Source organism: Chroicocephalus ridibundus, chromosome 9 (genome assembly GCF_963924245.1).
Source record: "Chroicocephalus ridibundus chromosome 9, bChrRid1.1, whole genome shotgun sequence".
Classification (NCBI taxonomy): Eukaryota; Metazoa; Chordata; class Aves; order Charadriiformes; family Laridae; genus Chroicocephalus; species Chroicocephalus ridibundus.
In genome coordinates, this window is record NC_086292.1 from 21187503 (window position 1) to 21201599 (window position 14097).

Below are 14097 nucleotides of genomic sequence, written 5' to 3' on the forward strand. Positions count from 1 at the left end.
CAGCATCATGAAAATGAAATGTAGACGCCTATACACGCACTTCAAAAAAGCTAAACAGCCTCATTTTTTTCTTTTTTAAAGAGCAGAGGAAGGTTTCAGTAACTGCACCAGAACAGGGTATGTTTTACTAAGCCCATTGCTGTAATGAGAGCAGATGAATAATGGTTATTTCCACGCGACAGCTATAATTCGTAAGTTAATATAAAATGGGTTAGAGATCAGACAGCAGTTACTGGTCATCTAAGGACTCAAAACATCCGTGTCCCCATACTGACCATTTCACCTTCAAAACCCATGGCTTTGAAGCCATGAGTGGACAAGATCTTCCCCTACAGTTTAAAAACCTCCCAAAGAGCCCTGTGAGTCACCGGAAAACCACAATAAAATTAAGACAATTAAACCCAAGTATTTTGTCACCTACTTTCTGGCTAGGGCTTATACCACCTTTAAACTGATACATGCTCATAACAATTTGTATTTAACTTACAGCCTGGTGGCTTTCTCTAGAAGTGCAAAGCCAAAAGACAGCTTGCAGCTTTTCCTTAGTCAAAAAAATAACACGGCAGAAAATGCTTTCCAAGAGCTTACGTCCAGATTCTCTGCAAACAGCACAAATCTCAGATCTGGGGCCAGCAAAAATGTTTCGATGTAGAAGACTTCAGAGATGAGCCGGGTAGTTGGCTCTTAGGGAAGTGCAGCAGCAGCAAATCTCACAGGTGCCCACGGATGGGAAAACAACCACAGCCAAACTGCTTTCAAACCACCACTCGGGTATGAAGTCAGGCAGGATACTGCCCACCCGGGCTCGTTCCTGTAGCACGTAAATAAAGCGCATCCTTAAAATTCACTTTATTTATACTCAAACGTACAGCCCATGACAGCCCACGGTAATTGCCTTTGCCGTGACAGCATCCACCTATTTTGAAGAAACGAGACCAAAACTCAAGCTGCCTTGTTTTAGGTAGGAAACGCTGTGCAGCAATAGAGTGCATCCACCACAAAGACTTGAATTAGGAATGATACCAAATTTGAACAAATGGGGCCTATTACAAAAACCAAACCAAGTTCTCTGATGGTAAGTGCACGAGAATGACTGGTTTTACTTTTATGGCTTTGGCTCTAGACTACGGACAAGCTTCAGAAACTTGCTTAACCCAGATGCTACTTTTTAGCTCACTAATAGTCACAGTAAAAGCAGAGAACACACAGTAAATACAATTTTACAACTCATTTTACTTTGCCTCTTGTGAAAGGCATATTTATTTATCTGGCAAATTTTCCTGCTGGGAATTTTAAGCCAATTGTAGCTCCAAATTCTCTCAGGAATTCGTTTCCCTTTGAACATGTAAAATTCAAAAGCAGTTTCAGCCAACAGTTCTCTTTTATTTAAAGCATCCCATAAAAAATCCCAAACTTTAAATGTAAGATTTAATAGGAAGAACTCTTAAACAGAGCAGCACCAATTTCAATATGAGCATGAAATCTGGTGCTCTTGAGCCAGCAGATAACAAGCCACAAGCTGGTTTCTCTAATGGCAGTTCTGTAGTTTCCTCCCTCTGTGAAGGAACAGAAAGAAAATGAGTACTTTGGTGGCAGGAGGGGAAAACATCTGGGAGGCTGAGTTGCCATCAAGAGCATACCTGAACCTCACTTGAAACAAACTTTAGTGTAGCCAGCTCCTCCTGGTACACTAATGCTTGTCTCTCTTTATTATTAAAGTTGTGTAAAGCCTCACTTTTATGCCACAGGCGCTGTGCAAAAGCTGTCGCCCAGTACTCATCCCAGCTCAGCCAGGCGATCTGTCCCACACTTCAGTAACCTGGAAGGAACAACTACACGTAGAGGTGAGACTTTAAATCCTCAGACCAAAGATTACATTTTGGAAAGGATATTAAACGTTAACTACAATTACCTGGTATCTGTATGACTGCAAAAAGATATGGAGTCATTTTAGATCTTGTTAAATTGCAGGCTTAGACATTGAAAAGCAGCTTCCAGTGATGAATGTTTCCATATGCCAGTTAATAAGCTTTGAGTATTTCACCCATTAATCTGAGCGAACATCCCTTACTCATCTCCAGCAGGGTCAGTAGCGCGGCCATTTGAATGACGTGGCTGCAGGGACTCTCTGCTCAGCTTCAAGCGCAAGTCAAGATTTTGGGGAGCTTCTTTAAAACCTTGACATTCCCGAGAGAAGAATGGCTGCAAGCTTATAACCGAAGAGGCTGTTAAAATCCTCCATCTCATGTAATCCAGCATTTAAACCCAAACTCTGCAGAGCAGGAAGAAAGGCTTCACCTTGAAGAATCACCCATCCCCAAGCCCAGCAGATTCACAGCTAAACTCCCCAACAAGCTGCACGTGATCTTCAAGGGATGGAGAACAATGAGATGTGTGTTTCAGAGGGCTAAAAGAAGGAAAAGGTTTTCATAGAATGTTAATGGGTTTTTTTTTTCTTTGATAGAAAGTAATGGTTTGCCCAGCAAAAAATATTTTGGGGAAAGTTAGAGTAAGCGCAGAGCTGAGGCACAGGTAATGGCTTCAGAAACCCCTGTCCATCCTACAGCCATGGATTCGTGTGACCTACCAGTCCTTCTGCTCACATAAGCCATCTGTGGCCAGAGTCACAGCCAAACTGCTTATAAACAATATAAAACTTGAGAGTTATCAACTGGTCAAACTAATGTGATCTGCATCCAAGTAGAGAAGGCCTAATTAACAAGAAAGGAAACAAATGAGCTCGAGTTGTGCAGTTTTATTTGAACAAAAACCAGTGTCGATATTTTTAATAAAGTCTACATTACACTAAATGCATGTACATTTGTAAGAAGAAATCTTAGTTGTAAAGAAGGTGCAGGATAATATGTACAATCATAGTTAAGTTAAAAAAATTCACATTTTATATAGATTTACTTGACAGTCCTATGCTTTCGTGGTATATAAATGGTAACCAAAAGGGGTAACAAAAAAATATAATCACAAAGAATTTCAGCTGGAGGACCGTATAATGCACTCATTTTTCATATAAACTAGTTCACAGAATTTTTATTTGTCCTAAATCAAATTTTGGATATAATTTTTGCATTATTAGAATCAGCATGTTCAATGAGTATACTGATGTAAACATTTTTCCAATGGTGCCATTTCCTTCCATAAAAAAAAAAAAAAAAACAAAAAAACCCTGTATTTTATGCTGTAATCTGCTCTTCAGCTTTTACAAATTGGAATAATTACACAGGATGTTTTTCAATACATGGTAAAAATTATCAAACAGCAAGGGAGATATGTTCAAAAGACACTTTGAAGCTTTTCAGTCCACTTTCACAACACTGTAAATCTTACTTACAAACCAGAAGCAGGCAAAAAATCCAATAGTCCCTAAAATGAGAAAGTGAAAATGGTTAGTTTATCTTCCAGTTTGCTTCGAGAGAAAAATCTAACGAGTACTTCCCAGCAGGACAGAATATAACATTGTAATCCAGCTAACTATCCAGAATAACAGCACTTGTTAAATTTAACACCACACATTCATCCCTGGGCTAAGTTATTGATTTAGAGCAAAGATGACTTTTAGGACTGCGTTGCTTGATGTACATTTAAACTGCTGAAGGTGATGCTACTGACACCACTAGCAGGCACACAAGCACCATTTAAGAAACTGTTATACAAACAAAAAGTCAACACCTACCTGGCTTTTTTAGGTCTACAATAGTTCCCAGCCACCTATGAATTATGCCACAAAACAAGGCCTTGGGAAGAATCACCTGGCCCAGTTTTCTGTTCATCATGCTCTATTTATACTCAAGAACAGGGAACTTCTTCCTCTCTCTATCCCATTACTTTCTTTCGCTAAAGCAACGCTGTGAGCGCTGTAGCAGTTGGGAGCAAGCATCAAATGGAACTAGCAGTGACACAAACCAAAACACATCGTTTTGTGTAACGTGTATTCAAGCTGCGGATTTTCTTGTCACAGGTCACTACAGATAATAAAAACAGACACTAGTTTGGGCAACTGAACAGATTCATGAACAAAGAAATCTAAAGGCTGTTAATCACACAGACACCGTCTCAAGTGCTAAAAAAAGCCCCTGAGCCACAGCTGACGGGAGGCTGGGAGAAAATACCAGTATATGCTTGCCCTGTTCACATCCGCCTTCCTGGGAGTACTGCCTTTAGGGTGCATAGGTAGCAGACCTGTGTCTGGTTGGGTATAGCCTTCCTCATTTTCTTACCAATCCAGTTCTTTAGTCATCCAACCCAACAGTAGTAGGAAAAAAAGCCCAAAACCAAACACCAGAAGTACCTTCTGGAGGCACTCTGGACCACTCATCAAGTCCTGTGGCTCGAGTTAGCCCGGAGCAGAGTAAGACAATAGAGAGAGGAGATTACACCGGATGAGATTAGTCTATAGCAATTTTCTGGTTTTAAGCTGAAGAACAAATCTGTAATTTTCACCTCACAGTCAGTATTATGGGGCAACTGCAAAGACATTGCCATCACATTTATTTTTAAGTTATTTAAGAACTTAGTATGCAAGGAGACATTGAGACTCATACAATTAGTTAAGTCTTAAGACTCCAAGAGAAGTTCCTCGTGCTTTTACCCAGAAGTAAACTGCCATACGGATGTTAAGTCTTACCAACTGAAAAAAGGGAAGGTCTCATTTTCAGTTGAATTCGCTCTCAAAGACCCAGCAACACGCCAGCCCTGTGCCAGCCACACTACAGGCACTTGCAAGATCACGCACTCCACTCCTCTGGTGTTCCATTCATCCTTTTCTGCTTGTACAGCCCATGTTTAACCTCAGCTCCCATTTTTTTTTTCCACCATTTCATTGTGAGTGGTTTACTAACAAGAAGGTTCTTTATTAAGCACTTGTCTTTTCTACATTCATCCCATTTCTGTCTTGCAGCCCACATCTACGCATTTGATAAGTGAGGAACCCGTCTTTGGCTGCTTATTATCTATATGCCAATTCTTGTGTTCTTTGTGCTACCATGTATATTTGCAGTTAAAGGCTTTTTGACAGCCTACTATTATATGCCACAGATTACCCTTTCCCTCCAAGTTTGCAGTTATCATCCTCTGAAACAGTAGGAGATGGCAGATTTACTGCCGTTGATAAGAGATCAGACACCAACCACAGAAGGAATTTAATTCCTTTGTAGGCTTGACATCGCTAAGTCTTTGCAGCTTATGGTCAATTCTCACTCCTTCCTACTGTGTCCAATACTCCAAGATCAGCATTGTTACTCTAAGACTTACTCTCATGGTTTTTTCCTAATAATGGTTCTCAGCATCTAGTTGTTTTTATAATATAGCCCACTTTGAGCCTTTTATGGCCTTGGAAGTGATGTTTCTTCCAAATGTTTAACAGATGAGATAACTTAAAAAAAAAACCAAACAAAACAAAACCTATCTGCTGTTCTAGAACAAAATTGTAACATCATAACAAAAACATATAACTTTAACACAAGAATGAGATTTTCCACAGTTTTCTGAACATGCCATAACTTAATATGGGAACATACTCTAAATCCCCAGTATTTTCCTCCAATCCTTGTCACTGAATCTTTCTGATACACTAGCTTTCTATAAAACATGGCCTCATTCAGAGCAGAATCTGAAGACTTCACACTGTGAACAAGCATTTCATCTATAAACAGATTTTCACAGGTTTCTGTAACATCGATTTTCAACTTCCCTCCTAAAAAAAAGTCTGTTTAGCAAATCAAAGACCAAGTACCCCCTGCTCCTTTTTTAAACTTTATCAGAAATCTTGCCAATGTACTGGAACTAGAGTAAGATTATGTTTTCTAACACAAGCAGTAACTGGTAATGTTTGTCAGACACCAGGTTTTAACCATGAACTTAGAAGCTCAGGAGAGAAAGGCTAGACTCATCACCAAGATACCGATAATTAGGCCTTACCGGTACTGTAATTTCTTCTTCTCTCCCATGAATACATTTATACTACAAATTCCAGGTGTGGATAGCTCTATGGACCAGAAACTTCAAATAAGAACATCAAACTAAGGACCTCATCATCTGTCAAAATTACCTCTTCCAAATAGTACACTTAACACTCAAAGATCAGAATGGTTTAAAGGTGCTGGCAGAACCACAACTAGGTTGAAAATCCACCTCAAGAATCCAGCTGCAGATTAAAACTGAGAATTAATCACAGCAAATCAATCAGGCGTTTTTTGTGCTCTCATTTATTATTTTTTTTTTTTTTTTTAAGTAACATGGGCCAAACACTCAAGACTAGGAACTTCCAATAGCTCAGGTCGGGACAGAGTTGTGTTGATATTACAAAATCAGTATTAACAGACAGAAATGAGTGTAAGTTAAGGGCACGTTACTTATAAGCTGCTTTAATTGTACAGCTGGTTTACCTACAGGATTGCTTACGGTACTGCAGCAAAAACCTTTAGGTTTTTTTTGAAGAACGTAATCAACACAGTGCTTGGTTCCACTGAACTCAGAGGTTTTTCCACCTCAGACCTGGGCGTGCCTGTGATTCCACGAACCGCTAAGAAGCCCACAAAAGGTAATTCAGTCAAAAAGCTTCCCATTTTCTATACAGGAGTAAATATCCCAACCAGAACAAAGCAAAGGAATAACGACTGGGGAAGAATAACAACTCTGAACTAGTTTGGCTTGTTTGAAAATTCTAGCTAGAATATGTTTTCTACATTTCAGCCCATTTCACAACTTTGTCACTTGTTCCAAATTTTAGCACTTTATCCAGAAAAGCATCAACATACTGGATCTTTACGCCAGTGCTGACAAGTATAACAGGTCCTCAGATTCCCCTTTCAAGTATTTTGACTAAAGCCAATCTTAAAATGCAGGTAAGTGCATCATCAGTTTTCTGTAACTGTAGTTCTACCCAGTAAAATTGCCATTATTAGTTGCACTAGTTAAAATACAACCTTGCCACCTCAAGTAGCATGGCTTGAAACGTATTTTCTTTAAAAGCATACTCAGCTTTTCAATCTTGAGCATTTTTCTAAGCTCATCTTGCACCACAATGACAATCATCCCTTACATAAAATATGCTTCTCATTAGAACAGTAGGACTATTTAGGTAAGCTTTAGATAAGACCACCCTGGGATCTGGCTTATATTTGTTTCTTTCAAAACATGTTCAAACTGAAACCAAAGTTTTGCAGCGCTGTCTAGAAGGAGCACTCCTCCTCCGCTTACTGCTTTGCTGACAGACGTCAACGAACACAATGTGACAGGATACGGACAACTGATTTTTTTTTAAACCGTTAAAAAAAAATAATCTAACAGTACTTAAGTACTAAGTACTTAAAAAAAACCCAAAAAATCCACAAAAACCTCAAAACCCCCCAAAAACTTACCCCCCCTACTAGTTCAAATAGTTGAGACCTCTAAAATTGTTTTCCAATTGACCTAAACTCCTTTCCATTGTAAGTTTTATTTTACAGCTTTTATATGCACATCTCTATCAAACAACACAGCACAAAGATACCAAGCCTGACACCAATTCCTCCGATGAGACTGGAAAATCCGTTTGTTTGTTTTAATCAAATTTTATAGACTAGTTTTGTGGCTAATGTTTACTTTAACCAATCCTAACCACTCACCAGCTTAAATGAAATGAAAAGTCATCCGAACTGCACGCATTTCAGAACTTATTCTTGTGGAGTAGACCTTTAATTTTCTTTAAGTGGATGATCTTCGTATTTTAAGATTCTGCCTTTCTAATAAGCCCTACTAGTCTAGGAAACTGATGCCACCCTAGTGCACCGCAGCCCACTGTACATCCCTGATCATCCCAGGGAGCTACAGCTAAAAGATGGTTTTTGTGGGAGCTGTTTAAAATTCAAGAGCCCAGTTGTGAAGACGTCTCAAGTCATTTCTCTAGCCAAGCACCAAAATATGTCCGATATATCCATTTATACTTACTAGGGAGACACTGACACTACAGTTTTTTATCTTTTTGTCTTCCAGTTTATATACTGTGGAATACTCTGGCCTGCAATATATATGCTACCACTCGCTAACACTCAGCAACTGCTGTCTTATACACAGAAAGAAGATCTTAGACACAGAAAGCTAGCATCCAATTGGGTAAGGGAAAGTTATTAGTAAACTAGTTTAAATTCAAAATTAAAAACAAGGATTATTGCACAGAATAATACCAAAATACGTTAAGCTGACTGTTGTGCTCAATGCGTTTCTTCTAGCTTTATTGTTTAATGAAGAAAAAATAATTCAAAGCACGAACAGATTGTAAGAAAGCAAATAGAAAAGCACTCTGCACTTGGCTGATACTTCTTATGTACCTTAAAAGCTCTCTGTATCATACTGGTTTCAATCACCGCACAGTGGTGGGTGCTTCAGAATCTCGGATTCTAAACACAATCTACCCAGAAGATCAAAACTCAATTTTGAAAATGGCATTAATTCACAAGTGAAAATGATGTTCAAAAATAGAGGTCACTGTAAAGCAACATGCTTTGACTACGTTCAGAATTTTTTCGTCTCCCAGCATAAAATGCATGTAGTCACGTAGCTACCCCCATTCAACCACACTTATTATTTCTTGAAAGATTAGCTGCACTTTGTACCTTAAAATAAAATTGTCTTGTTTGGGTGTGCACATTAATTGTTAGATTTCACCGATCAGATTATATTAGTCGTTGTTGCCATACAAGCATTCAGTTCCTATTTACTTATTCATTATGATCTCTTTTGTGATGCCCACAGTAACACAACACACGCCACGTAGGAGGTATTAGCGCTGCCCTTTATATTTCTGTCACAGCTGCTGAGACCTAATAAGCAAGAACAGAGAAAACCAAAATACCTAGTGCTAACTTAAGTGGAAGAGATCAAGGTCCCATTTTGGGTACACACATACAGGAAGGCGGCTACTAATGCAAACAGTGTGGAAAGTTAGGTTAGCAAAACCCCTCACCTCCATAAACTTCTGAAGGACCGAACTCTTATTTTCCAAAGCAAGCGCTGTAACGTAGTATTTTACAAAACAAAGCAAAGTTAGGTGTCTTCTGCTTGAGTCATCTATCTAGAACAGCTTACATCTCAGCCCAAATATCAAACTAACTACAGAAAAGAAATTTATCACAGCATTTTATATTAGCAAGGATTTATTACACACTCCATATACTTATTATACCCATTACCTGTCTAGTGACTAGCTCTTCTATTAAACTTTAAAAAAAAAAAAAAACACCAACCAAACAAAAAAAAGGACCATATAGTAGCTTTCCTCATGAGCTATAAATGCACCACAGCGATCACTGTTGTGGTTCTATTTCAAAAAGTAAAGGAAAAAAAAAAGGAAAAAAAGACTGCAAAAGTAACAGCAGCACAGTTTATTATTGTACTTTCAGGGCCTCACTGGCCTCCACATCAAGAACTCCAGGATCAGCACATCTGAAGCTTTTAATACGATTTCAGCAGCTGCCATGACAATTTCAATTATCATTCTATATATGAAAGGGATATTTTTAATTCTACCAATTTGCATCTTGTAAGTGAAATTGAAATTGGCAGAATAGCAACTAACCTATGCTAAAACCCAGACACACATTAACATATTGCTTCAGTTTAAAAGTAATTAAAACAATTTAGATTATAGTTTGGGGTTTTTTTTTAAATATATATATAGATATATATTACAGCGAAAATCTGGAGCTTGTCTGTTTTGCCAGGATTTAAGCAGGGATTTAACTGGCAATATGCCAACTTTTTTGTTTGCCTTCTAATAATTAAAAATTAGAAGAATTAAATCCTCCTTTTTTTTTTTTACTCCTTTTTAAATTATTTTTTACTTTCTTTTGAAGAGACACAGGTCTAAATAACAAACAACAATAAAAATCTAGCAATAAGTGACAGTTAATGTTACTAAATATAATTTCTACAGAGTAATTGCTTTGTTCAAACACATACAGTATTTTTTTTTCAGTGTTTTATTACGAGCAGTGCTTTTTTTGCCTTGTATCAACCAGTATTAGAGGCAATAAAGATGAAAGAGGTCCTTCTCACTGCTGAACTGACAAACTTCAAGTCTGATGCTAAGACTTACTTTCTTATTTTACTTATTAACACTTACTTATTTTAGACACTCTTTTTTTAACTGCATCAAGGGAGTCTAGTGATGCATTTCATAAGGCCAACACAAAGTAATTACAGCAGGTCTCAATAATCAAGCAGAAATTGTCAAGAAGTAATAATACGAACCATCATGCCATCCACCAATGCCATGCCATTACAAATCTTTGGAATGAATGTAAAGGTTGGTTTGATGAACAACCCATTATACGTGAACTAGCATTTTCTCCAGTTCTACCACTCTAGTACTTCACGATGCTAAGCAGAGTGGGACATAAAAGATCTGACTTCATGTGTTAAAACTACATACACAACAGCAGCAGTACGATGAACACCAATATAAAATGCTCCTGGCTATTTTTAAGGGCCAGTACCCCTCAAAGAACTTCTAATTTCACCTAACGCACAGTAAATCTGGCACAGATTTCTCACCAAATCAACCCTGAAATTACAGTTTGAGTCAAGTGATTATGAACATTAGAGGAATCCTGTGGAAGACACTTAGTCTGCACGAGTAACACGAGAAAAGCTGGACTACTGAAAATGGAGAGCCATATTTCAAATAGGTTCCTCCAGTTGAGGTAGGTTCTTGTCATTAAGAAGTGGTGCTTAATGAGCAGGTAAGACCACCTCTAACAGTACTCAAACTCTCTATTGTCAACATTCACTTCCTTCCCAGCATCAACCTGCTTCACTTGCTAATAGTGAAAGCGGAAAACATCTTTTATTCTCCGTACACAGAGCGTAATTATCTCTGACTATAGAACTTCCAGAACCAATTACGAAATCCAAAATCAAGTTAAACACCTGACATCAAAGTGAACATGAATGGCACTTCAAAAATATAATGGTTTGAACTCACTGATAATACAATATACAATAAAGGAAAACTAATTATCCTATAAAATGTAATTTAAAGTCAGGAAAAAATCCCTAAAGAATACCTTACTGTGATGTGTGGTGTCACAAACCATAGAAGTAACACTGCCTAAAGAGTCATAAATTGTATTTAATGTTTCAGATAGTCTAAGTTTCACCTAATGTTTCTCATTTCAAAAATGGAAACCCCTGCATTCATTTTAGTTTGAAGACTGTACTTACCTGTGAAAAGGAAAAAAATCAAGACCATGATCATTGTGTAACCGAAGTATAAAATGGTGCTAGCGGTTCCTGTTATCTGGAGTTTAGAAAAGAAGTAATGAACTGCATAGATAAAGAGATAAACTGCTGTAAAGCTGCTGGTCAGGAATGATCGCCACCACCAATGATAATCCTGAAAGAACCAATAAACCATTCAGGAAGAGATACCACATAGACAAAAGAATATAAATAAGCTGGTTAAAAAAAATAACATTGTCTTAGGAAATACATTTAATTCTCCAAAATTTATCTCAAAAAAAGAAAAATTCCAACATATTACATAGCTTTTTTCTTTCTCAAAGTCAGCTGTATTGCTTCCACTATGAACATGAAATTATTCTAAGATTATGGCTGTTTATTTTTGCTTATCTGCTGCAAATGGTGGATTTTGAAGCAAAAGGCACATTCCAGAAGAGTGGCTGAGATAGGCATGCCAAGGGCTGACAATACAATCCATTCGTAGTGTCCAGCACATCACAGTATATCGAATACCACAACTCTATTTCGAACATCTTCCAGCTAAAAGTGGTATCTACATCAAAACTCTGCTCTTTACCTCTGCGCACAGATGGAAGTAGCACAGCAAAACCGTAGCTTCCGAACACGTAATTAGAAGAATTATAAAAACTAGGAACAGGAATCCAAACATGTAATACATCTGGTGAGACCTAAAATAAAAATAAAAAATAAAAACAAGAGTCTCATTTTTGGTTGAAGTTCTCAGTTAATGTACAGTGTCACACTGCCAGATGCTAAGCAAATCAAGAAAAACAAACAACAAAAAAACCCCAAACCCAAAAACCCCACACCACTGGGGTAACTTTGTCTATACCACTATTGGCCAATTCATAAGAAGTTTTCTTTACTTGAATGTAGTCTATAAATATGCATTCATTTAAGCTAGCAGTAATAAAACCACTGCTTTACAGAGCAATGCTCAAAGTCTTCAATTATGCTTCCCCTGAAATTAGCATCTATAAACCTTCACAGAGAACCTTTATGCACAATTTCCACCAGATTTTATCACTTCACGTCTCCGTTGAGAGGACCTTTAGCTTCCCTGACTCCCGCCTCACCTGTACTCTTCCCTAGTTACAATACCCACTTCCCTCCTCCCACTGCAGCCAAGTTTTCCAGGAGTCTGCATCTCCTCGCTACACCCAACCAGATGCTCTTCACTCCCAGACCAAACCTGACTCCAAGCCAAGGGCTCAGCAAACACGAAAACACTCACGAAAATAAATGCAAGGGAAATAATGTTGTTTACTTTTAATCTGGTCTTTCAGATAAGGAAAGTAACCAAATCAACTTTATAAAGTGATGGTGACAAATAATGCAGTATAAGATTTGACAGAGGGAGCACCGCTTGCACATTCCCTCCGTGCTTCCCTTCCGTAGGATAAACAATTCAGGAATTCAGTAATTTCAACTACAAAAGCCCAGAGCATACCTGTTTGTCAGCCAACTATGTTTTTCAGCATAGCTACATTACATGGTTTCTACTTTTGTTGAGGACTAACGTGAAAGGGTAACGTATCTAATATATTTGCATTAAAGAATTGATTTAGAAAACTGTTCTGTAAGAAAACTCAACATAAACAGAGGATACCTTATAAACCTGGCACCTTCAGATTAATCTTTTCCATTAGACAACAATATATTACACGTTTCATGTTTACATTGTGAAAGCTAAGAAAGATTGCACTGCTTTAATTTTCCATGCACCTGCTTGACTAGGTTTTGACAAGATTTAGGAGTGGTGTAGATGTTTCACCGGGCGTGGAGCCTTTGTTTTGCAGAAAGTGGAATCTCAAAATCTTGACCTGATTCTGATTTAACAGCTGAAACTGCTAGATCATATTAGTTTCATAAATCATAATATAGTTACCCAAGGGATTAAGCTCCACCTAACCACAACAGCATGAAAACAAGTTTGTGCTGTTCAGAGCCAGAAAGATAAAACAAGAAAACCGGACTCTAATTTTACACTTTGCAGTTGTCACGAAGAACAACTCGGTTTTTTAAATTCTAAGCACAGGAATAAACATACAGCTTCTGGAAATTCCACAAAAGTCTGCAAGAAGATAAAAATTTTTAAAAATTGGTTTATTCCTTATATATTCCTTATATTAATTGGTTTGGGATGTTCAAACTTACTGTTTGTTTATTATCAAACCACCATAAATAGAACAACAGCAACAAAAATTATACTCACCAAATGCTATTCAGAATGAAAAAAAGCTGAATAAAAATACAGCCAAAGGGCAAGATACCACCCATTATGATACCGGGCAACGGCTTTGTGAAAAAGGACTGTTCTGGAATTTGGCGAGGAATCTGGTTTGTACGAACTGGATGTTCAATAGGCTTTGGAAGAAATTAATATAATTAAAAGATAAGTTGTTACATCATAAATAAGATTACTTTTCCATAATATTAGCATCTAAAGATTTGAGGAGTATAACTTTATTTTCATCCATAAGCCATCACAAGTTACCAAACCAAAAAACTAAAAAATTGATACCCATTCTTAGGAAAAAACCACACATGCTTTAGGCATTCCCACTACTGGTCAGTAAGCAAGTCAGAACATGAAGGAAAGAAATCTGTTCAGTTCTTAATAACCAGCGCCCCCCAACCCCAACCCCGCCCCGCCCCCCCCCCCCCCCCAAAAAAAAAAACCCAACAAACAAACAATCACCTTTTTCTCAATTGTCTGGCATTTTTTCAAACTAGTAAAGTACAAATTGCAGTACTTCTGAAGTACTGCTTCAAAAATGAAACTGCTGAGGTATTGCTGCCATGCAAAAGGCAAGCAAGACCTCCAAGAGCACTATTAAATTT

General features: G+C 37.8%; 1 protein-coding gene across 1 annotated transcript in view; it reads right to left on the reverse strand.

The window, feature by feature from the left end:
• Positions 1-2740: 2740 nt before the first annotated feature.
• The window catches only part of LOC134520566 (transmembrane 9 superfamily member 2-like), a 33959-nt gene continuing 22602 nt past the window's right edge, over positions 2741-14097 (reverse strand). The window contains exons 14-17 of the mRNA XM_063346124.1: positions 13469-13620; positions 11810-11921; positions 11215-11386; positions 2741-3378 (exon numbers count right to left, since the gene is read on the reverse strand). Coding sequence (XP_063202194.1) covers positions 3311-3378; positions 11215-11386; positions 11810-11921; positions 13469-13620 — 504 coding nt within the window. The 3' untranslated portion in view covers positions 2741-3310. The remainder of the gene's footprint in view (positions 3379-11214; positions 11387-11809; positions 11922-13468; positions 13621-14097) is intronic.